A 23,352-nucleotide genomic window follows, 5' to 3' on the forward strand; every position below is an offset into this window, starting at 1 on the left:
CAGACATTCGCACCAAGCTGGAATTGAACCTAGGTCCCTGGTGCTATGAAACAGCAGTGCTAACCACTCAGCCACCATGATTCAAATCTTATGGTAGAATTTCTGTGTAGGTTCTTCTGATATATATCTCTGTAATCTTGGTGGAAGAATAACAGAATTTCCAATTATTCGCACAATGGTGCTTTAATGTCATTTCCTCTTGGTCTTCTAATAAAGTCATATTGGATAGTCAAAATATTGCATTTCCTTTTATATTTATCAAAGCAAAGATTTGAGAGGGAATCTCTAAAAGTGAAATTGTTGTTTATCCACTTCAGGATGTGTGTGGCGAAAGAGCTGTTAGTTGCCTTTATATTACTTCCAAAATAGATGTTCTCTGTTTTGTGCTGGAATATATTTATGATTTTTCTTTTCCGCATTATCAATGTCACTAACCTTAATTTCTATGTCACACAGAATTTTAATGAAGAAGACAAACAGGCAAACTAGTTCCAGGCTTCTGTGTTCTTTTATATCAGTCAGTTAAGGTTACAGAAGATATCCTGGGTGTGATTCTCACAATTTACTTTCAACGCCAAAGTATTTTGAACCAGATTTTCCCACAGCCAGACAATTGTTCTTCAGATGGAATTTGCACCCAAGAATCCTGAAGAATTCCCACTGTAGAACACTGCAAAGAAATCACTCAGGAAGTTGAACTTTCAGCTACAGCCATTCAGAAGTCTCCATTTAGATCTGAGACTTCAGAAGGTTCCAGTGAAATTTTGTAAATTATTTACTCTGGAAAAGTTAGACTATTATGTACTTAGTTTATGTACTAAAGCAACCACATGCTTAGCATGCACACCTCCCCAGCCCCCCTACACCAACCAGTCCCTGGTTTGAAGCTTCTTGGGACCCAGCCCCACTTTTCTCCAGCCAGACAACATCCCCTCCTGACCTCCTGCCAGAGCTGAAAACATCCAAGCCAACCTGAAAAGCCCTGTGACCAGACCTGGCCCTACCCAATGAACTCCTTCAATTGGACTCAACCTTTTTTCTCATTCATCACCACTTTACCCTAACAACTTCATCTCTTAGCTTTAACTCTGGCACCCTACCCAGCTGGCACCCTATCTACTACTCAGCTAGCACCCTATCCTCCCAATACTCTCAACATAACAGTTAACAAAGATATCTACCATTTGATAGCTGCTGTCAGCGTGTACATTTCAGAAATCGGGAACTGACTGCTGTGAAAAGCTCATTTCTGAAGGAGCTCTGATTGGAATCTTCTCTCAGAAATCTGGAGCCCTACTGTTTTTTTTTAAAATTCCACTACTAGGAACCTCTGCCCTTGTCTCTGTTTAGTACTCCTTAACATCCCACTCCTATTGGCTATTTTAGTCAATGAATCCAACTTAATTCTGTGACTGCCAAATCATGCAGGTAATACAGCAAAGGTTTAATACAAGAGCAGAATCGAGTATCATATTATTATGACAATCTTTGGTCATGTAAAATGCTCTCATGTTTATTTTCTTGAATTCTCAGTTGTCACAAAATTTAGATAACTTACATGCATTTAGGAGTAGTTTTATGTCTTTTGTTCAAATACTTTCAACTTAAATATATTTCATTGGTTTTATTTCATTTTTCACTAAAGCCATCAGTTTCAGATGATGAATTGGAAAATGTTACTATAAATATTGTTAAAAAGCTTAACATTGATTTCCTAACTGTTGTGGGTTTATTTGACATGTTTTGGATGCCTTTTTTGATCATGTTTATCTCTGGATTTTGTTACTATTATAGTTTTTTGAGAGAACAATATTGGTAAAGAAAAAATGTTTGGAAACAAAGCACTTCTGTTTTGCTTTTGTTGTCAGAGAATTTCAGACTGATTATCTTCTGTGTGATTGCAACTTACGTTGGATGATTCAGTGGATAAAGACTAAAAATATAACTTTACGAGAAACTAAATGTGCCTTCCCAAAGTCTCTACATGGTCAGCTTATAACAAATGTTCATAAAGAACATCTTTCTTGTGGTAAGAATTTCAGATTCAACTTTATACTCATTATAGTAGTCTTAGCAATGTCCATCAGAATTCCAATCATCCATGCAAAAATTGGCTGACTGCTGGTCATTGAACTCTGTATTCTAGTCATGACATGTAACACCTGATCTGGTATTTCCTCTGTCCTGCATTCTTCTTTCCAGTTCTACCATTTCTTGCTCTTTTCCTTCCAAAGATAACCAGGTGCTTAAATTTTTTGTGTATCCAAAGAATATGTAATATCTTCTCCCTCATTATTCAAGACCTAATTCTCCTTGTCTTAAGTTACAAAAAAAAATCTGAAATCAATACCAAAGGAAGTAATGGATGGAAAAAAAATGCCAAGGCTGTGGGGTCACTGATTGTCCACCATAGCAACAGAGAATTTGGAATTTGGAGCAAGTGTAGGCCATTCAGCCCTTTGGGCCATTCAGCCCTTTGAGCCATTGAGCCCTTTGAGCCTGCTCACCATTCAATTGTGTTCATGGCTGATCATTCACCTGAGTATCCTGTTTCTGCTTTCTCCCCATAATCTTTGGTCTCTTTAACCCTAAGGACTATATCTAACTTCTTCTTGAAAATATTCAATGTATTGGCCTCAACCACCTTCTGTGGCAGAGAATTCCCTGGTTCACCACTCTCTGACTGAATATATTTCTCCTCGTCTCAATCCTGAATGGCTTGCCCTGTATCATTAAATAAGCGAGCAGGAGGCTGGAAGAACCGAACAAACCAGGTAGCATCAAGAGGTGGAAAAGGACTTCTCAACCTTGGAATACAGCATCTGCAGTTTTTTTGTCTTTGCCCTGTATCTTTAGGCTGGGGCCCCTGGTTCTGAACATATTGGTCATCAGGAACATCCTTCCTGCATTTACTCTATCTATTGCTGTTAGCATTTTTCAGGTTTATGAGACCCCTCCTCATTTTTCTGAACTCCAATGAGTATAGTCCTAACCAATCCATTCTCTCTTCATAAGTCAGCCATGCCACCCCCAGAATCACTCTGGTAAACTTTTGTTGCATCTGTCCATAGCCAGAACATTCTTCCTCAGATAAGGAGACAAAAAACTGTACAAAGTATTCCGGGTGTACTCTCACCAAAGCCTTGTACATTTGAAACAAGGTGTTTCTGCTCCTGTACTCAAGTCATTATGAAGGCCAACATATCATTTGTCATCTTCATGACCTGTTGCACCAGCATGCACCATTCAAGGCTAGGCACTGGAGCTGGTAATAGTATATCCTATAAAGCAAACACAATAGTGCTGTACTCTCCTGGGAGAGTAATTATGTTGAGCAAGCACTGGCACCAATTATATTCATGAAGCTAAGCTAAAAAGAAATAATTAAGAACAGCAGTCAATAATGAGACCTCTGCAAAGCCAAATTAAAATTGAGTGCAAGAGAAATTCGATAGTTCTGATATCATCTGTGGACAGTCTCAGACTTGAAATATTAACTATGTTTCCTTCTCATAGAACAAAAGACCTAGGAGCCAAAATAGGCAATTCAGCCCCTCAAGCCTGCTCGTGGCTGATTTCATTTCAACTTTTCCTGCCCACTCTCCATAGGCCTTAAACTTGTTACCAATTAAAAATCTGTCAATCTCCTCCTTAAAATTACTCACTGAACCAGTATCCAGAGTCTGCCAGACATGCGCACCCCTGCCAATGACGCAGCCCAACAGCTATTTTTCACTGCCAGGGAGTGTTAATTACCTGGAAGAGGAGCCTCTCCTTAATCAGGCAGCAGACCCATCAGCTCTGTAGTCCCAGCAATGCCAGAATCAGTTGTGGCCAGGACTGAATCTACAAAGAATTCCCAGATTATAAGTTGAGGACCAGAAAAGTGCAAGGAGCAGCCAGGAATGGACACATCCTGTGAGATGCCCGATGTATTTCACCCTCACCAATCTGAGCTGCCAGGATGCAGCTCCTCTCACACTCCTGAACTTCTCCCGTCACGTTCAATTGGAGCGAGGGATGGTGAGAGCCAGCTTGTGCCTCACTTGTTCCTGTAAAATTCTGGTTAGAATGAGGTGTGTAGAAAGGAGTCAGGTCAGCTGGGGAATCTTACAGCCATCCTGATTCCTACCTGCAAACCAGGGAATGTAAAATAATGTCTATTATGTTTGTTTCTTTTTTAAAATGAGTGGATCGTTACTGTAGTCTGTCAGGTAACTGAAGTCTATTCTTATTAAAATGAGTTTAATTTCAACTAATTTTTATTATTGCAGATATTCCTCTTGAACTACCATCCTTTCAGCTGACGCCTTCCCATCGGCAGGTGGTGTTTGAGGGTGATAGTCTCCCTTTTCAGTGTATGGTTTCTTACATTGACCAGGACATGCAAGTGCTCTGGTATCAGGATGGAAAGCTAGTGGAAACTGATGAATCCCAAGGAATCTTTGTTGAAAAAAATGTGCTACACAATTGTTCTTTTATTGCAAGGTAATAGCTTACCTAATTTGCAACTTTAGCATTCAGAGTAAGAGCGATTATTGCCCTAATTATGATGTGTATATGGTATAAACATACATCATTTCCTATATTTGAAACACTCTAAAACATTTTCATAAAGGATACATCTTGTGATTTTTATGAAGGTCAGTTTAGTGCTTGCTTTTAATTGTCTTTTCATTTCTTTATTAAGCTGTTTTATTTCAAGATGTTGAATGACATGAGGCACTAGTATTTGCATACTTCATGCAATCTTTGTACCATTCCATAAATCTCCTAATATTTTCTCAAGCAAATGTTATTAATGTAGAAGATATAAATTTTTCTTTAAAATTTCAGGTCTCCAAGAAAATATAATTTACATGTCAGTTAATTCACTTTTAGTTAAACTTGTTCTCCTTCCAACATTTAAGGCACAATAGTATTTTTTATACTGAAAAGATTAAGCTGCTTACAAATTTGGTATTGCTTCAAAAGCTTTTTTTTCCTCTTTTCATTGAGTTTCAAGTTTAGAGAAATGCCATTTATTACTGAGTGCTAAACATTAAACCATTTCACAATTGTGTTCATGGTTGTTGCATGTCATATATTTATACTGAGAACATCTTGCAGCTATTGATGCAGCTATTAACACCACGATGAAGCATTCTGTTTTTCAAAATACAATTTTGTACTAACTTTGTACGCCTTCCTATGTTTCCGTTGAATAGTAATGTAACTATTTCTGAATGCAGTACTCTAATTATCTCAAATGTCCAAATGAGTTCCACTGGAAGTTGGGAATGCCACGTCCAAACCAAACGTGGAAACCGAACTAAACAGGTTGATGTAGTTGTCTTGGAAAGCTCAGCGAAATACTGCCCGCCAGAGATGGTGATGAATAACAAAGGGGATTTCAGGTAGTGAACTTAAGCAAAGTAAAAGCTTCTTCATGGAAGATTAGCAATATGTTCTTTGCTGTGATGATGTCCTTTTCTCAATAGACCTAATGTCTAGAAAAAAGTATGTTTATAATATGACACAGTAACTCATACTGTAATGATTACGGTTGATAAATTTACAATGATAGAATTGCAGGATGCAAGGTAATATTGAGATATGCTGCACATTTGAAAACTACTCTCCGAATGTGATCTTTATTAAATATTTACTTCAATTTTCATTTAATTCACCCACTTTGTTAATATGTAACTACTCGATGTTCCAGTAGCATTTCGCTTGCTCAGTTTTTTTTGTTGCATTTGGCATTTCTTACCCACATAGGTAACTATAAGATACATGGTACTTATTGCACAGAAAATATGAGGAATACATTGTAAATGCTTCAAAATAGAGTAAGCATAGATGGATCTTTTCAGGGTTCTGCAAGGTTTGGTGCCAGTACCTTAGCTGTTTAGAATTTATTAAACTGATGTGGATGAAGAGACTCAAGATATGGTTGCAGAATAAGGTTTGGGGAATTTAAGCAACTGATGACTGAAGACGGTGGAAACAATGTGGAGCTATCCTTTAGCAATGTCATTAAAGACCAATTTTGTTGAAGCTTTAATTAGTTATTCAAATCATTAAAAACTGCTGCATTTCTAAACACTCAAAGATACCAGCAGTAAAGATGTGTCAGTTCTCTAATATTGCAGTGGCAGAACTGTTGGAAATCAGAAACAAAAACAAAACCAAAAATTGCTGGAAAATCTTAGCAGGTCTGGCAGCATCTGTGGAGAGAAATCAGAGTCAACGTTTCCGGTTTAGTGACTTCTTCGAAAGGGTTGCTGGATTCAAAACACCAACTGTGATTTCTCTCTGCAGTACGTACAAAAAGATGTAGGTGAGGTAAGTGAGTCGGCAAATAGTGTCTAATATGGGAAAACGTGAAATTGCCCATTTTGGCAGGAAGAATAAAGTAAGAAATATATGATCTGAATGATGAAAGTTTTCAGAACTATGAGATCTGAAGGTCTTTGTGCTGAAACTGCAGCAGGCAGGTACAGTGAGTAATTAGGAGAATTAATAGAATGTTGGAATCTATCATGAGGGGAATTGAATACAAAATTAGAGAGATTTGTTTCAGTTACGTACCGGCAAGACTTCAACTGGAGAACTTTACATTATATTGGTCACCCTAGTTAGGGAAGGATATAATGCTTTGGAGACAGTTTAGGGAACTTTCATCAGACTAATCTTGGTATGAGAGGATTGTCTTATGAGGAAACGTTGGACTGGCTAGGCTTGTATTGAACTGTGTCATTGGATCCAAAACATTAACTTTGATTTCTCTCTATAGATGCTGCCAGGCCAACTGAGCTTTTCCAGCAACCTCTGCTTTTTGTTTCTGATTTACAGCCTCCACAGTTCTTTTCGTTTTATTTGGGATTTAATTTAGCCCTGCTGTAGTGTACTTCATTATGAGTAGGAATGGACAAGTACTGCTAACAACATTTCAACTGTCTTAGTTTTAGTTTTTAAAACTTTGTGTGAAAACTAAACCATTCATTTCTATTTGAAGTTGATCGATTGGAATAATTTTCTTACATACAGGTGGCCTCGTACATTGGCTGGTATCACTGCCTACCTGCTCTGTACCCGTTATTCTGCTGGCACTGGCATATACCCTGGTGGTTCTCAGGATGAAAAGAAGGCTTGGCGCAAATGTGACAGAGGAGGATTTTGGTCTGATGACAATTATTCTCGCTGTCAATATGCAAATGATGTTACACGTGTGCTTTACATGTTTAACCAGGTATACACCAACTCATATCTCTTGCTGTAGATATATGCCAAATGAAGTTGATACATTAAATCATTTTTTAAAATTACACAGAACCATGTTTATTTAGGAATGCAGCACTGCACATGATGTAAATAAACTTTTGCGTAATAAAGTAGAATTTAATTGCTAAGTTTCACTCATCATTGTATGTTATTGATTCTGTTATTATTCTTATTCATTATTCTTATCTTTTCTTTCCAATGTTCTAAGTTACCTACTACACCAGAAATTTGAGCAAGCAGCTTGATCTGATATATGATACTTGTTAGACCTGAGATGGGCTATTGTGTACAGTATTGGGCACCACATTATAGGAAGGATGTAAATGCATTAGACAGGATGTAGAAGTAAATGGTACAAGGAATAAGAAATGTTAGCAATGATGATCAATTAAAGAAGTTGCAGACTGTTCTTCTTGGAGAGAGAAAAAACTAGGAGGAGATCCGATAGGCATTTCCAAAATCATGATGGAGTACATCTTGAGAAACTGTCCCTTCTCATAAAAGAATCAAGAACCAGAGAGCAAAGATTTAAAGTGACTTGCAAAATAAGCAAAAATGATGTGAGAAACATCTTTTTCACATACCAGTGTTTGTGGTATGGAAGTGTGATTGTAGAGGTTCAATTGACCCATTCAAGAAGGTGTTAGATTGTTGTTTGGATGGAAATAAATTGTTAGGGTCTGGAGAGAAAGCAGGAAATTGGCACCAGGTAATGATCATTATTAGAAGACCAAGTGCAGACACAATGGGCTGAATGGCCTCCTCCTTCTGAGATTTTGTGACTTACATATATAACCTAGACTCCAATTTGTATTACCAGACATTCATCTCATTGATATTGTTATAAAGTTGAGGTTGACACCGCACTCCCCCCGCTTCGCAACCAAAAGCAATATGTTTCAAAAAGGAGCACCTTACCCTATATTCTGTGAAAAGCGTGTGCAAAGTGGTGTAACCTGCTTCTCAGTGAATTGTATTGGTTAAATAAAATAAATCCCTGAGGCTTTAAAATCAACAAGTAACAATTTATTTATTTAACTCTAACAGTGAACCACTTAACCAAACTATTAACAAATCCCTTCTAACTACCAACTCTTCGCGAATAAAACAAGATTCCAATTGTAAGCTGTTCCAATGAATATATGTCCTACTTGTATGTTAAAATAAATAAAATTTAGTCACTCAAAACAAGAATGTTCTGTGCCTTCTCCATCAATTCTTTTGTCAGGAATATTGATAGTTTTTCCGTTGGTACCATTGTTATTTAGATGGTATTTTCTCTAAGACATGGATGAGGCTATGAGACTAGCGATTCTCTCTTGAGAGCTCAGAGTCATTAGTTCTGACGGATGGCAGCTTGTTCTATGGTCTTTGTCCAACTGCCCTGTTCTTTTATACCCTTGATGACATATTAATATTTCTTACAATAAGCTTGGTCCTATGTTGTCAAAACCATCATATTTAAGTACCTGGTTCAAATTGATTGGCTAAATTCAAAACAGCTGGTAAAAACATTTAACAGCCTGGCTGCTAAATGTATGGCCTTTCAATACAAATGTTTCAGTTTGGACTCTGTGTGTACCTGCAATCAGACATCCATCTTAAATCTCCAAGCACTGAAAAAACACTTTTTAAAAGGACGAAGCAGTGCTTTCCCCCTTAGCATTTCACAACATTATAACCCCAAATTCTAACTTTCTGCCTCCCAATCTACAATTACTCTACCCAACTTCGCAACAATATATGTAAGAATGGCAGTGATATTATTTTGCATAATAGTTAGTGAACAGCAATCCATGATGTAGATCGAGTGGAAAAAAATCTGGCAAGATAGTAAAACTGTATAAATGCAAGAGCTTATTTTTACAATGCACAATAAATCTGTGAGATAAGATGCAATGAAATCTTGAAACTTTTCTTCTTGATGTATTTGCTGTTTATGAACACTTCTGTGTTTTGGATGTTGTCTATTAAGGGTGATGTCTATGGATTCATTTAAAATCTTCATAAATTGTTTATCCCGGTTAGTTAATTGTTTATCTCAACCAGCTCACCGTTACAATAAATTTTCTTCGACTGTGTCTACCAGCAGTACTATCACCTTTTAATTTTAAATAAACAGATGCCTTTAAATCTGACAAATGCTGTGGCAACAGCACGGCAACTTCTGGCTTACACTGTGGAAGCTGCAAATTTTTCTGATAAGATGGATGTCATCTTTGTGGCTGAAATGATTGAAAAGTTTGATAGATTTGCAGAGAAATACAAAGAGGTGAGTTTTGTGGTTATTATTTAAATATGCTTTGACTTGACGTTAGGCATTTCTGCCTCCAAATGTTTTTATCTGGTGAATGGATTGGAGTTCATACACAAAAACCGCTTCTGATCCATGTATAGAATGGAAGGTTGCTGAGTAAATGTCTTTTCCAATTTTTTTGACCATTTTTACTTAAATCTCATATGATCAGATTTGTTGCTCTTTGAACATGATTGACAGTCTCTGTTGTACTTTCATTGACTATGCCTATGTAAAGTTAAAGGCACCATAGTCTTATCAGACTATAGGGTTGGTCTCTCTCACTAGAGACAACTGACTGGTGATGGTTTAATCTGAGGGTCACCAAACGTCAGGCAAGGAGAGATGTTGAGAAGGAGGGTCCTTCATGGTAAGTGTGGGACATTGTATAATTTAAAAGTACTTGATTCAAAGAGAAGAGACCCAGAGACAGGGCCATAGAAACAAAAATAAGCTGTTTTGCATCCTGAGCTTGTTTCACCATTCACTGTGTACATGCTTTTTCTGTGGCTTAATTGTAAGTACCCTGTGGTTGTTTTATATTTTTTCATTTCATCTTAACTAAATGTATTAGTGATGACTACTGCAAAATTCACAATTTACCCAACATTAACTACTGTTTGTGGTAGAGTGTTTCAAACTGTTGCCAGCCAAGAGATGTTCCATCATACGAATAATTTGGGCCTTGTTGGTGATGGACAGGCTTTGAGGACTCTGGAGATGAGCTACTCTCTGCAGTAATCCAAGCCTGACCTGCTATTGTAGTCATTGTCTTTATATGGCTAATCCAGTTCAGCTTCTGATCAGTTGTAACTTCCAAGATGTTTATTGTGGGGACTCAGCATGATAAATGTTAAGGCTGATGGTTAGATTCTCTCTTGTTGGATATGGTCATTGCCTGGCATTTGTGTGGCACAAATTTTACTTTCCACTGGTCAGTCAAAGCTTGTATGTTGTCCAGGTTTTGTGTATTGAACTGGATTGTTTCAGTGTTTGAGGTGTTGCAATTGCACTGAGCATCGTACAATCATCAGCGAACATTCCTAATTTTGATGTGTATTGGAAGGAAGGTGGGAAGATCAGTGTTGAAGATAGTTTATAACTGATTATAGAGTCATAGTCATGGAGTCTTAAAGGTCTACAGCACAGAAAAGGCCCTTCATCCTATTTAGTCCACGCTCATCAAAAACAAGCACCTAATTATTCTAATCAAATTTTTTCAGCACTTGGTACATAGCCTCGATTATTCACAACATAATTGCCTCACAAAGTCTACACTCATTAAAGGGTCAGTCCACTTCCCCTTGACATTCAGTAGTGTTCACTATCAAGTTTTAAGAAGATTTGTACCTCAGGTTGAGATTCTGGATGTAGGTTTGCTTGCTGAGCTGGAAGGTTCATGTTCAGACATTTCGTCGCCATTCTAGGTAACACATTCATTGAGCCTCCAGATGAAGCATTGATGATGATTCCTGGTTTCTATTTATATGTTTGGGGTTCTCTGAGTTGGTGATGTCATTTCCTGTGCTAATGTCATTTCCTGCTCTTTTTCTCAGGAGATGGTAAATCGGGTCCAAGTCAATGTGTTTGTTGATAGAGTTCCAGTTGGAATGCCATGCTTCTACGAATTCTCATGCATGTCTCTGTTTGGCTTGTCCTAGGATACATGTGTTGTCCCAGTCGAACTGGTGTCCTTCCTCATCTGTATGTAAGGATATTAGTGAGAGAGGCTCATGTTGTTTTGTGGCTAGTTGATGTTCATGTATTCTGTTGGTTAGTTTTCTGCTTGTTTGTCCAATGTAGTGTTTGCTATAGTCCTTGCCTGGTATTTTGTAAATGACATTTAGTTTTGCTTGTTGTCTGTATAGGGACTTGCAAGTTCATTAGCAGCTGTTTTAGTGTGTTGGTGGATTTGTAGGCCACCATGATGCCAAGGGATCTGGGTAGTCTGGAGTTCACATTTAACAACACCATGCATGCTGAAATAGATGGTGCTGCCATGAGATACGCGCTTGCCACAGTTCTTGCAGACACCTTTCTTCAACTCTATTAGAAACATGTCATTAATGGAATGACTACCCTTTGCGCATTTCTAATTTATAGATGATATGTTTGCTATATTTGAATCGACAGCTGCACCTACAAATTTCCTCACATTTTAATGAGCATCATCTAGTGCTCATGTTCATCATGAATGGGAGCAATCAAGTGAGCTTCCTTTCTTTGATGTCTTAGTTGAGAAATCAAACCAAACCAAACGTCTAACTTTTAAACAAAGCTTGGCTGGTAACTGTCAGTTATCTTCTACCTGGTACATTCTCCATTGCAATGCTTCTACTAGTCAGAATTCACTGACCAACTAACTAGCACTCCCCTGTACTGTATCAAATGTTGTCACCAGTTGCAATGTATTTCGGGTATTTTGGAAAGTTGTCCTGATGCATGCAAGATGAAAAGTTTTAACAAACTGTATCTTTTTCAGTACTCAAGTTCTGTACGTCCAAAAACCTGCAAAACTCCCCATTGTATTGTTGAGCAGACTAGTATTCAAAGTAAACATGAACTGGATTTTATTCAGGTATCACTGATCAATAGAACACAATCTAAACTACTATGCCTGACTAGATGGATTTCCAGTCACTGCAAATTGATGTGTAAACAAGATGTCCTATACCATTTAAAAGATACTTTGCAACTCATCAGGGCTTCTTTAATAGCAATATCTAGACTGTACCTCCTAATACGTGAGAGAGCAGACATATGAGAATACCAATACCTGCAGATTTTGCTCCAAGTTGCATATTATCCTTACTTCAAAATGTATCATTAGTCCTTCACCATCATAGTTCAGATCTTGGAATTCCTCCCTAAATAGCATGTATGTGTACCCACATCTCATGGATTGCATTAGGTTGTTCAAGAACGTAGTTCACCATCAGTTTCAAAAGTGATGTTCCCATCCCAAGAATGAATTAAAGTGTATTCTTCAGAATTAAACCTTCGGGTCTGTGTAGCATTCTAGTAGATCAATGGTGAACTTGCTCCAAAGTCATCCGTCCTCATGTATAGTGTCAAGCACATTTTTCTGGGAATAATTGCAAGATTTGTATTGCTGGAAGGGACGTCTAACATGATGTATTCTAATCCTGTAGATTTCTTTCCACTAATGTTTTGATTATTTTTGTATTTGTTCCTGACACTTCTATGATCCATGTACATGGGCTATTAAGGACTCTTTGGACCCACTTCTCTTGTAACTTCTTACTATGTAGAACACTGATCTCTTTAAGACCACTTGTACTTGTCCATTTCAAAATTTATTAACTGCAGTTTTACCCATTCACTTAGTCCATAAATAACTCTTTGTAACAGTGTTCCATGTACGTAGCTTACAATACCAGCTACCTTTCTGTCATTAAAACAATAGTTGTCATTTAACTAAATTTGTAACAGGGGTTCATTTAAATGTAAAACCATCTTGAATGGAAACAATGACCTGCAGAAAATGAGTGAAAGTGATGTCATTGAACAACAGACAAAGTTGTATCCATTAAAATGGATCAGTTCCATATAATTATTTTTGTGTATGTACTGGCTTACTTTTGTGCAGTGATTGGAAACAAATATCGTCATACAGAGTAATTTAGATTGTATTCTATTGATCAGTGGTGTCTAAATGAAATATGGTTCATGTTTACTTTGAGCTTCAGTCAGCTAAGCAATATAAGGCAATCTTTCAGTTTTCCTTGGATCAATGTCCTTGGGAATGACTGTTTAAATGCCTATTGTAATGTCATACAAGTGAATGATGATAAAAGTTGTTCTAAACATTGGTAGTTGCATAAACCTAATGAGGCTTTTCATACAGGTAGCCTAATTGTTATGAATGTTGTGGAACTCAGGTATGATTCCAGTTACCTATTGGGTAGTATTTGCTGAACTGCTGACAAAATACTTTGCCCAATGAATTAATTAGACTTTGCAAATGGCTTAAAAATTAAATGCATGGTAAATGTCTTGCTGAGAGTCATGGTGGTAACTTGATAATGGAAAGTTTATTTGTTTTCATTTGATTACTGATATGTATCAGGGTGGCACTGTGGCTCAGTGGTTAGCTCTGCTGCCTCACAGCACCAGGGACCCAGGTGCAATTCCCACCTCTGGCAGCTGTCTGTGTGGGGTTTGCACATTCCCTCCATGTCTGCTTGGGTTTCCTTCGGGCGCTCCAGTTTCGTCCCACAATCCAGAGATGTGCAGGTTAGTTGAATTGGCCATGCTAAATTACACATAGTGTTAGGTCGATTAGTCAGGGGTAAATGTAGGGGAATGTGTCTGGGTGGGTTGCTCCTCAGAGGATCGGTGTAGACTTGTTGGGCCGAAGGGCCTGTTTCCACACTGTAGGGAATCTAATCTTAAAAAAAGTTCTTCAGGGCTCCATTGTGGACCAAGTAAACTATAGTAGTAGGATCTACAAGAGGACAAGTTGAACATAGTGGGATAGGATTGATTTACTACTCTGACTTTGTTTCTTTTCATTCCATGAGTCCCCAGCTGATAGATTTGAAAGGTGGATGGAGGGGGAACCTGTAAATCTAACCTATGACCAGACCAAAATCTAACTTTGTGCCCTGAACTTGTTGACCATTTACAAAGGTGATAGTGTGGCAGGCGATGGAGGTGTCAGACAGTGGCTTGGCTTATTGGGCAATTAATGGCCACTGCTTCTAGTTGCAGCAGGTTGAACCTGACGCTGTTGGGTCCTGCGTCCAACCATTTGACAGCTCTCTAAAGTACGTTTCCCTCCCCAGGTACCTAGCCCCTCATTTCTAAGAATGACTGCCTCCTATTGTGTTGGACCTGGCACATACTGCTGAAGGAAATTCTCCTGAACACAATCTATGAACACCTGCCCCTTCCGCTAGCACTATCCCAGAATAACCCACTCTATGAAGTTAAAAATCACACAACTCCAGGTTATAGTCCAACAGGTTTAATTGGAAGCACACTAGCTTTCGGAGCGACGCTCCTTCATCAGGTGACAATCACCGGCATCTCCAAATCACCACTCTATGAAGTTTGCACCTCTGTAGATGTGATGCAGATTTGATTCGCTCCATGTTTCCCATTTGTTGATTGTCTTTAGTCTACACCACCTCTTCAAATTGTGCACTCAATCCTTTATTGCTATTTGAGAGGATAAATTGGGCCTTAATTTATGTACACACATATCAATGTTTGTATATCTTATCCAAAAGGCAGTACTTGTGATTGGGCAGCATTCTCATGGTACTGCAGGGAAGTCCCAGTCCAGATTATATGCTTGAGTCTGTAACGTAGTGAGTGAACCTACAAGAGACACGATGAACAGAGGTGAAAATGCTATTCATTGAGTGTGGATTGACACACTAAATAGAAAAAAAGCTGTCTTTAAGCAACATTTACAGCACTGAAAGGAAGAAAAGCAATCTTGTGGCAATGAAAGATTCTACAAAATTGCATTAAAGCGTTTCACAACCAATTAAGTTCGTTTTCAACTGTTGGATATAAGAAAACGGTAAGCCAATTTGTAAACATATGCTCACAAATAACAATATAATAAGTAGATACAGTCAGATCTGCTATAATGCAGTAATTCTGTTCTTGTGCAATCTTGTGTTTATAAAAGAATCGCATAATAGCAGCACCATTTAAACCAATAGGGCTGGAATCATGCTGTAACCGATAAACATTTAAAACTTTGCGCTTTCCTCAATTCGTCAGTCGTGCTGTAGTGAATTTGTGTTAACGTAATGCACATTATAGCAGAAGGATCTGTAATCTGTTTTTGTGACCTCGATTGAATGATAAATATTGATCAGGATATGGTCATACATAACACAATTGGGATTGAACATGGAAGAATGATTGGGAAAGAAGAAAGGCAGGATGCAAATAATTTTGTGTAGGGAAAAAATATCTAGCAACAATGAATGCAAGTGCCAAGTAATGGATATTAATATCTACTCATTTGCTCTCTATTTTGTATAAATTGGTACATCATAATATTGAAACTATTCACATAATTATTTGTAGTTATGAATATTTATCTAAAATAATTGTTTATTTTAAATGTAAAATCTCAATTACAGTACACAAAAATAAGAGTAATGGACAATAAATATGCAGGCTTTAAAAAGATGTAATAGTGTGACCTTGTTATGCTGTCAATTACAAAACTTCAGAATAAATTTGTACCCTGTCAGCATGTAAATCAAACTCCAGGTCGTTCTGCTTTATCGTGCTTTTCGTCACTGCTAATTGGCTTTAACATAATTGACTAATTGCGGATGTTGTTTGGATAATACAAATTTTCTACTTAACGGGTTTAGAGATTTTCTATCAGCAGCCTTCTACAATGTGATTTTCTATAGCAGTTTTCCATTGCGCGATTTTCTACAGCTTGAGGTTGTAGAGGAACACAACTGTCGCATTATAGCAAAAGAACCTGGGTAGTTTACCCTAGTCAATGAAGATGTTATTTAATTGATATTTGCATGGAGACTAGTATCCTACACTTCTGTGATTTCCATAGATAGATCAATCAAATCCTCGCACATATAAGCTAGAAGAAATCCATACCTTGAAAATGAGGTTTACATGCATGAATGTAAAATTAATCAGGTTGCTTGTTGGATGGGAAGTTAGCCTTAGGAATATAATGAATGTTTAATTTCAGCTATAGAAAAAACACATATTGAAAATATTTGCTGACACCCTCAAAATGCTCTTGGTACGTGCGCAAAATGCGCATGTGCAGTAGTCCAGCAATTCTGCTGGTTAACTCATTCTGTCACATTCACTCCTTTCTATTGTGCTTATTTTGGTGATTTTTTTAACTGGCTGTGCGTTTCAAAAAGTGAAATGGCATGCACAATATGAACCTTTCAGGGGTGTCAGGAGATGCGACCTTAAATATTCTTGTTATGCAACTGGCTGACAGAGGACTGACAGTTTTGTAATTGGCAGATTGGTCTTGTATTCATTTAAATGGAGTCACCTGATAGGGACATATAAATAGAGTTCAAACATTTTGTGCGTCATCATAAAGATTGTATTGTGTTTGTGGCATCAGAATGTTAAACATTGACAGTTATTACGTAAGTATTAAATTAGTGGAAAAAATGCAGTGACTACTGAATATTTTCAATAGATGTTTTTAATTTCATTTCTGTTAAAGGATTGCATTGTTTTATGTTGGCATATCTGACCTTTTAAAAATGTGTTTGTTTCTTAGCTTGGGGATGTCATGGTGGATATTGCTAGTAATATCATGTTAGCAGATGAACATGTCCTTTGGCTGGCTCAATGGGAAGCAAAGGCTTGCTCCCGAATTGTTCAATGTTTGCAACGCATCGCTACTTACAGACTAGCAAGTGGAGCCCCAGTTTATTCCACAGTAAGAACAGAGTTTTAAAACATGTTGAAATGAATATTAAATACTAAAAATTTTTAGTACCTGTAAAGTAAAGATGCAATTAGTTCATTTTTCACCAAGTTTCACTGTTAAAGGTACAAAATTGATTTTTTTGACTTAATAAAAATGTTGGCTATTGTATTGATTTACATTCTAACAATGTGACTAATATTTTTACAGTATTCTCCAAACATTGCAATGGAAGCTTCTATGGTGAAGGCTAATGGCTTCAGTGGAATGACTTGCACTGTATTTCAGAAGGTAGCCATGGCAGATCGAACAGGAAATGCTGACTTTACTCGGCGAGATCCTGATGGCAATTTGGACAAACAATTCAGTTTTAAGTGTAGCCCTGGCAATGTCAGCAACACTCTTTCCAGTTTTGCAATCAAGGTAAGCAAGTTCTTAGGGCTGAGTAAAGTACCTGAACACTTTTTTTATTATTTTTATATGACATTCTAGCTATATTGATTTTTGGGATGTAATTGTTCAAATAACACCATTTTGATTAATGCTCAAGAAATAGTCTTGGAAAGTAAGGCAATTATTGAACAACACTGAAATCAGGAGAAATTCTATCCTTTTGGAGGATGATGAAACATTATGACTTCCATGGATTGTTGTTAACTGCTCTCTATTTAAGGAGAGTGGTGCATTTAGAAATAACATTCCTCGGAACTCTGGGTTAGAATGTGACTTTTTAAAAATTTGTCTTCTGCAGAATGAGTTTGAATTTTAATATAATTCGGTTTGTTTAAAAATGTCATATTTATAGGGTGACTGCTTTGTAATTGTAGAACAAAGTTATTTGCACCAGCATGAAACATGGACATTCAAAACGATTCAGTGATCAAAAAAGGCCCAACTAAGTTTGAGATCAGCTTGCACAAGTGACTACATCATCATACAAAGTCAATATTCGTTGTTTCATCAAAATAAATCAAGCTGATGTGTTCATCCTAGTGAAGATCATGACTGTTTTCCAAAATATTTCAGGATTAGACCTGTAATAGGTGCCTTGAATATTAGTTAGTGCTGCTTAATAAGTGCAATTCTCAACTTGGAGGTGCTGATGTTGAAAATTTGCTCACGTTGACCGTAATCATCTCTCCAGACATTATTGGGCATTTAGCATTGCAAAATAAAAGAATTCAATATCTGAACTTTTCATTCTTGGCCTCTTTAATTATGACAGAAGAAATTATTCAAGGTTGCCATACTGCTTAAAAATTTAATTTTGTAGGTAGTCTAAATATTCTATCAGTGGTCCTCATAGAACTCTGACGGTTTGGAAATATTTATGTTTCCATGTATCACACATGGTAAGGTGGGATAGGGAGAGTGGTGGGGTGAGGTGACAGTTCGTTCAGTTTGCGAGGTTACTAACATGTAAATTAGACTATCAGCAGTACCATAGGTATCAATTCCTGTTTTGAGCTGAGATAAATGTACGGTCTGCCTTCCACTTAAAGCTAGTGCTTCCAAATAAACCTGTTGGACTATTACCTGGTGTTGTGTGATTTTTCATTTTGTCCACCCCAGTCCAATACTGGCACCTCTACATTCTATCTTATTGGAGTTGAAAATCCCTGCACTTGGTCATGGTTCAGTGAATAATTACCAAAGACTGGTTTTCAGGCAGAGGCCTTGACAGAAAGTACTGTGAGCACTTCGTCATAGAGATGGACAGCATGGAAACAGACAGCATGGAGATCATGGAGACCCAATCTAGTCCCACCTTCCAGCACCTGGCTCATATCCCTCCAAATCCTTCCTATTTATATACCCATCCAGATGCCTTTTAAATGTTGCAATTGTACCAGCCGCCACCACTTCCTCTGGCAAATCATTCCATACACGTACAACCCTCTGTGTGAAAAAGTTGCCCCTTAGTTTCTTTTATATTTTTTCCCTCTCACCCTAAACCTATGCTCTCCAGTTCTGGACTCTCCAACCCCAGGGAAAAGACTGCCTATTTACCCTATCCATGCCCCTCATAGTTTTGTAAACCTCTACAAGGTCACCCCTCAGCCTCCGACACTTCAGGAAAAACAGCCCCAGTGTGTTCAACCTCTCCCTATAGCTCAGATCGTCCAACCCTGGCAACAGTCTTGTAAATCTTTTCTGAACCCTTTCAAGTTTCACAACATTTTTCCAGTAGGAAGGATAGAAGAATTGCACGCAATATTCCAACAGTGGCCTAACCACTGTCCAGTACAGCCGCAACATGACTTCCCAACTTCCGTACTCAATATTCTGACCAATAAAGGAAAGCATTCAAATGCTGTCTTTACTATTTTATCTACCTGTGACTCCACTTTCAAGGTAGCACTTGCATATTAGATGACAATGTTACGTTGAATTTATGTTGTGGAAGTACATTTTTCATACAGTTAGGAGTGAGACTGATGTTAAATAATTGGCACTGTGTTGAGTAGAAGTTAAATATTCAAATTGTAATACAATATTTCACCTACCAATAAATGGAGCAGGCAATTAACAGCAATTAGCAATTAAAACACTTGACATGCATTTTCTGAATTGCCAGTTGTGGATTCTACATTATTCAGTATCCTTATTTTGGTTGGAAAATAGATTTATGTGCTGTGATATCCCTTGGTGCAGAGAATGTATGGTCACCAGAGTCTTTATTTTTTAAGTCATGCTATTTGTAAGTTTTTGCACTAGCATATAACTAATTATAACCAAATTGTGTGTGACAGTTTTCAAGTGATATATTTTAAACACACTGTAGAATACTGTTCCAGAAGCATCTGTTCAGTTGCCACCATCCTTGTTTGCCCACGTTTCTGTACCAAACCAAATGGAAGATGGAGTTTACAAATTGCAGCTTATTGCTTTTCGGAATGGCAAACTTTTTCCAAGCACAGGGAACTTTACAAATTTGGCAGATAATGGAAAAAGACGATCTGTGGCCTCTCCAGTCATCTATACGAAAATAGGTAGGAATCTCGGAATGTGCAGTAATCAAAATATAGTATGCTATTTCTTCAATCTTGTTTTCCACTACTTTAGTTCTTTATTTTATAATGAATGATGATGTCAGCGAATATGTCATTGGGAGGGAGACAGTAGAGACTGTGTTCAAGAAATATATTTGAAGTTATTTTATTAGGATTCAAATTAGAAAAAAGTAAATTCTAGACCAGGGAAACCCAACGGATGTGGTCTATCTAGACTTCCAAAAGGCCTTTGATAAGGTGCTATACGGGAGGCTGCTGAGCAAGGTGAGAGCCCATGGTGTTCGAGGTGAGCTACTGGTATGGATTGAGGTTTGGCTGTCTGACAGAAGGCAGAGAGTTGGTATAAAAGTTTCTTTTTTGGAATGGCAGCCGGTGACAAGTGGTGTCCCGCAGGGTTCAGTGTTGGGGCCGCAGCTGTTCACATTATATATCAATGATCTGGATGAAGGGACTGGGGGCATTCTAGCGAAGTTTGCCGATGATACAAAGTTAGATGGGCAGGCAGGTAGTACTGATGAAGTGGGGAGGCTGCAGAAGGATCTAGACAGGTTGGGAGAGTGGTCCAGGAAATGGCTGATGGAATTCAACATGAGCAAATGCGAGGTCTTGGTCTTTGGAAAAAAGAATAAAAGCATAGACTACTTTCTAAACATTGAGAAAATTCGTAAAGCCAAAGTACAAAGGGATTAGGGAGTACTAGTTGTGGATTCTCTAAAGGTAAACATGCAGGTTGAGTCCATGATTAAGAAAGCGAATGCAATGTTGTCACTTATCTCAAGAGGGTTGGTATATAAAAACACCGCTGTGCTACTGAGACTTTATAAAGCTCTGGTTAGGCCCCATTTGGAGTACTGTGTCCAGTTTTGGTCCCCACCCCTCAGGAAGGACATACTGGCACTGGAGCATGTCAAGCGGAGATTCTCACAGATGATCCCTGGAATAGTAGGCCTAACATACGAGGAACAGCTGAGGATCCTGGGATTGTATTCATTGGAGTTTAGAAGATTAAGGGGAGATTTAATAGAAACTTACAAGATAATACATGGTTTGGAAAGGGTGGACGCTAGGAAATTGTTTCCGTTAGGCAAGGAGACCAGGACCCATGGACACAGCCTTAGCATTAGAGGGGGTCAATTCAGAACAGAAATGCAGAGACATTTCTTCAGCCAGAGAGTGGTGGGCCTGTGGAATTCATTGCCGCAGAGTGCAGTGGAGGCCGGGACGCTAAATGTCTTCAAGGCAGAGATTGATAAATTCTTGATGTCACGAGGAATTAAGGGCTACGGGGAGAATGTGGGTAAGTGGAGTTGAAATGCCCATCAGCCATGATTGAATGGCGGAGTGGACTCCATGGGCCGAATGGCCTTACTTCCACTCCTATGTCTTATGGTCTTATAATTATGGCTCTTAAGATAGAAGCAAAGGAGGCAGTTTTTACTAAACAGTTTTGTCTTTCTAATCCTGACCAATTTAGTTTATTTCATCTTGATATTAGAATAGAATCCAACTAGTTAAAGTGTATAAGCAGATGTGCTGAACAATTCGAAACAGCATGTCTAAAATGGTTTATGTGTCCAAAATGTACCAGTTTTCCCTATTCTCAAACAATGTAAAAAATAAAGTTCCCCAGTGTCTTATTTTAATCTTGTATCTAATTTGTTGTTTTGTTTTACGCAATTCCATCTATGCTGCTTTCAAACTATCCTGGTACCATTGAGGAAGTGACATTGGTGACGTAAACAATCGTCTCTTCATATAGACCGAAATTTTGTTGAGTTTTTGGATTGTAGATGTTTTTGAAACTCTTACTATGGTTTTGTTCCTGTTGACTGAAAGAAAAGATAATCTGTATTGTAGTGTCTTGAATATTAGATAGACAACCTTGTTGATGATCAGAATTCGTGGTGATTTCTAATATTGCAGGCGCATAGCTAATTAGAGAGAAAAACCAGTGCAGCTTGTTTTTAATGTACATGTTTGTCCATGCATTTAGTATTATTCTACTGTCACTGTGATATTTCTCTGTTTTTCTTTAAAAGATGGTTACAGTTTGTATTCACTCAGCCAACCTATCACTGTTACACTGCGACGTATTGCACATGGGGTAGATGCTGTTGCTGCGTACTGGGATTTTAACCTTTTGAATGGTTATGGAGGATGGATATCTGATGGTTGCCAGATTGTCATGTCAGATGAGAATGTCACCACGATGCAGTGTTACTCTCTGAACAACTATGCAGTACTAATGGTGAGATATTGATGCAACATTTCTGACTTTTGAAGGATTGTCTCTCCTTTACAAACTGTAACAAAACTGTACTACACGCTCTCAATCTTTGTACTCTTGTTGCTGAAAACTGTACAAGGCACTAGTTAGACTACTGTGAATAGTTTTGGTCCCTTATTGAACAAAATAGAAGCTATCCAGAGAAGATTCACTGCATTGTTCCTGGGTATGGAGGGATTTTTTTATGAGAAGGGTAATTTTGGCCTGTATTCGATAGAGTTTAGAAAATGAGAGGCAATTTCATTGAAACATACATGATTCTTAGGGAATTTGACAGGGTAGATATGGAAAAATTGTTTTCCCTTATGCTATGACTGGGAGCATAGCGTCAGAGTAAGGGTTGCCAATTTAGAACTGATGTAGAATGGAATTTCTCCACTGAATCTTTGGAATTCTATACTGTTTTAGATGTCAAGGCTGGGACTTAATGTAAATTCAAGACTGAGATAGGCACATTTTAAGCTATAAGGAAATTGACGGTTATAGGGAAAAGGCAGGAAAGTGGAGTTTGAGTATTATCAGATCAGCCAGCTGTCATTGAATGGTGGAGCAGATTGATGGGTCAAATGCCCTACTTCTGCTCCTACCTCTATGGTCATTCCTTCACAGTTTAGGGGTCATCCTTCAGTTCACAGTTTAAACCTAGGCTCTGTCAGGTTTCTCAGTTGTGTGAGAAAAATCCCATGGCATTTCTGAAATAGGACTAGGACTGGCCAATATGCATTTCTCAAATAAAGTTTCCAAACAGATTAACTGGTAATTATTGCTTCGCTCTTTGTGGGATGATGCTACCTTACTTGAATTGTCCAATTGTTTTATTTTTGGTAAAACTGTTTGCTATTATTAGTCATTCCTCATTCTCTTGATGAATACACGTGTTCTGTCTTTTATCCCTGCTTGATTCTGATTTTTTGCGCCCATCAGGATCTGACTGGTGCTGATTACCTTCTGCAGTTTGTTGACCTCTTGCACCCAGTAGTTTATGTTGCTGCAGCAGTATTGCTCACTTGCTTGGTCATAATCATGGTCAGCTACATTTACTATCACAGGTAATGTCTTTTATTTG

General features: G+C 37.9%; 1 protein-coding gene across 3 annotated transcripts in view; it reads left to right on the forward strand.

Annotated features, from left to right (window-relative positions):
• adgra3 (adhesion G protein-coupled receptor A3) overlaps positions 1 to 23,352 on the forward strand; it is a 136,023-nt gene that overhangs the window by 88,079 nt on the left and 24,592 nt on the right. For 2 of the 3 annotated variants that reach the window (XM_060825273.1, XM_060825282.1), the window contains 10 exons: positions 1,869 to 2,029; positions 4,275 to 4,488; positions 5,232 to 5,396; positions 7,033 to 7,234; positions 9,389 to 9,538; positions 16,836 to 16,997; positions 17,196 to 17,408; positions 19,771 to 19,978; positions 22,039 to 22,247; positions 23,211 to 23,335. In XM_060825273.1, the coding sequence (XP_060681256.1) occupies positions 1,869 to 2,029; positions 4,275 to 4,488; positions 5,232 to 5,396; positions 7,033 to 7,234; positions 9,389 to 9,538; positions 16,836 to 16,997; positions 17,196 to 17,408; positions 19,771 to 19,978; positions 22,039 to 22,247; positions 23,211 to 23,335 (1,809 nt within the window). Of the gene's footprint in view, positions 1 to 554; positions 751 to 1,868; positions 2,030 to 4,274; positions 4,489 to 5,231; positions 5,397 to 7,032; positions 7,235 to 9,388; positions 9,539 to 16,835; positions 16,998 to 17,195; positions 17,409 to 19,770; positions 19,979 to 22,038; positions 22,248 to 23,210; positions 23,336 to 23,352 lie in introns of those variants that run through there. The other variant, XM_060825291.1, reaches the window with a different exon arrangement.

The sequence above is a fragment of the Hemiscyllium ocellatum genome, chromosome 1 (assembly GCF_020745735.1).
Source record: "Hemiscyllium ocellatum isolate sHemOce1 chromosome 1, sHemOce1.pat.X.cur, whole genome shotgun sequence".
Taxonomy (NCBI): domain Eukaryota; kingdom Metazoa; phylum Chordata; class Chondrichthyes; order Orectolobiformes; family Hemiscylliidae; genus Hemiscyllium; species Hemiscyllium ocellatum.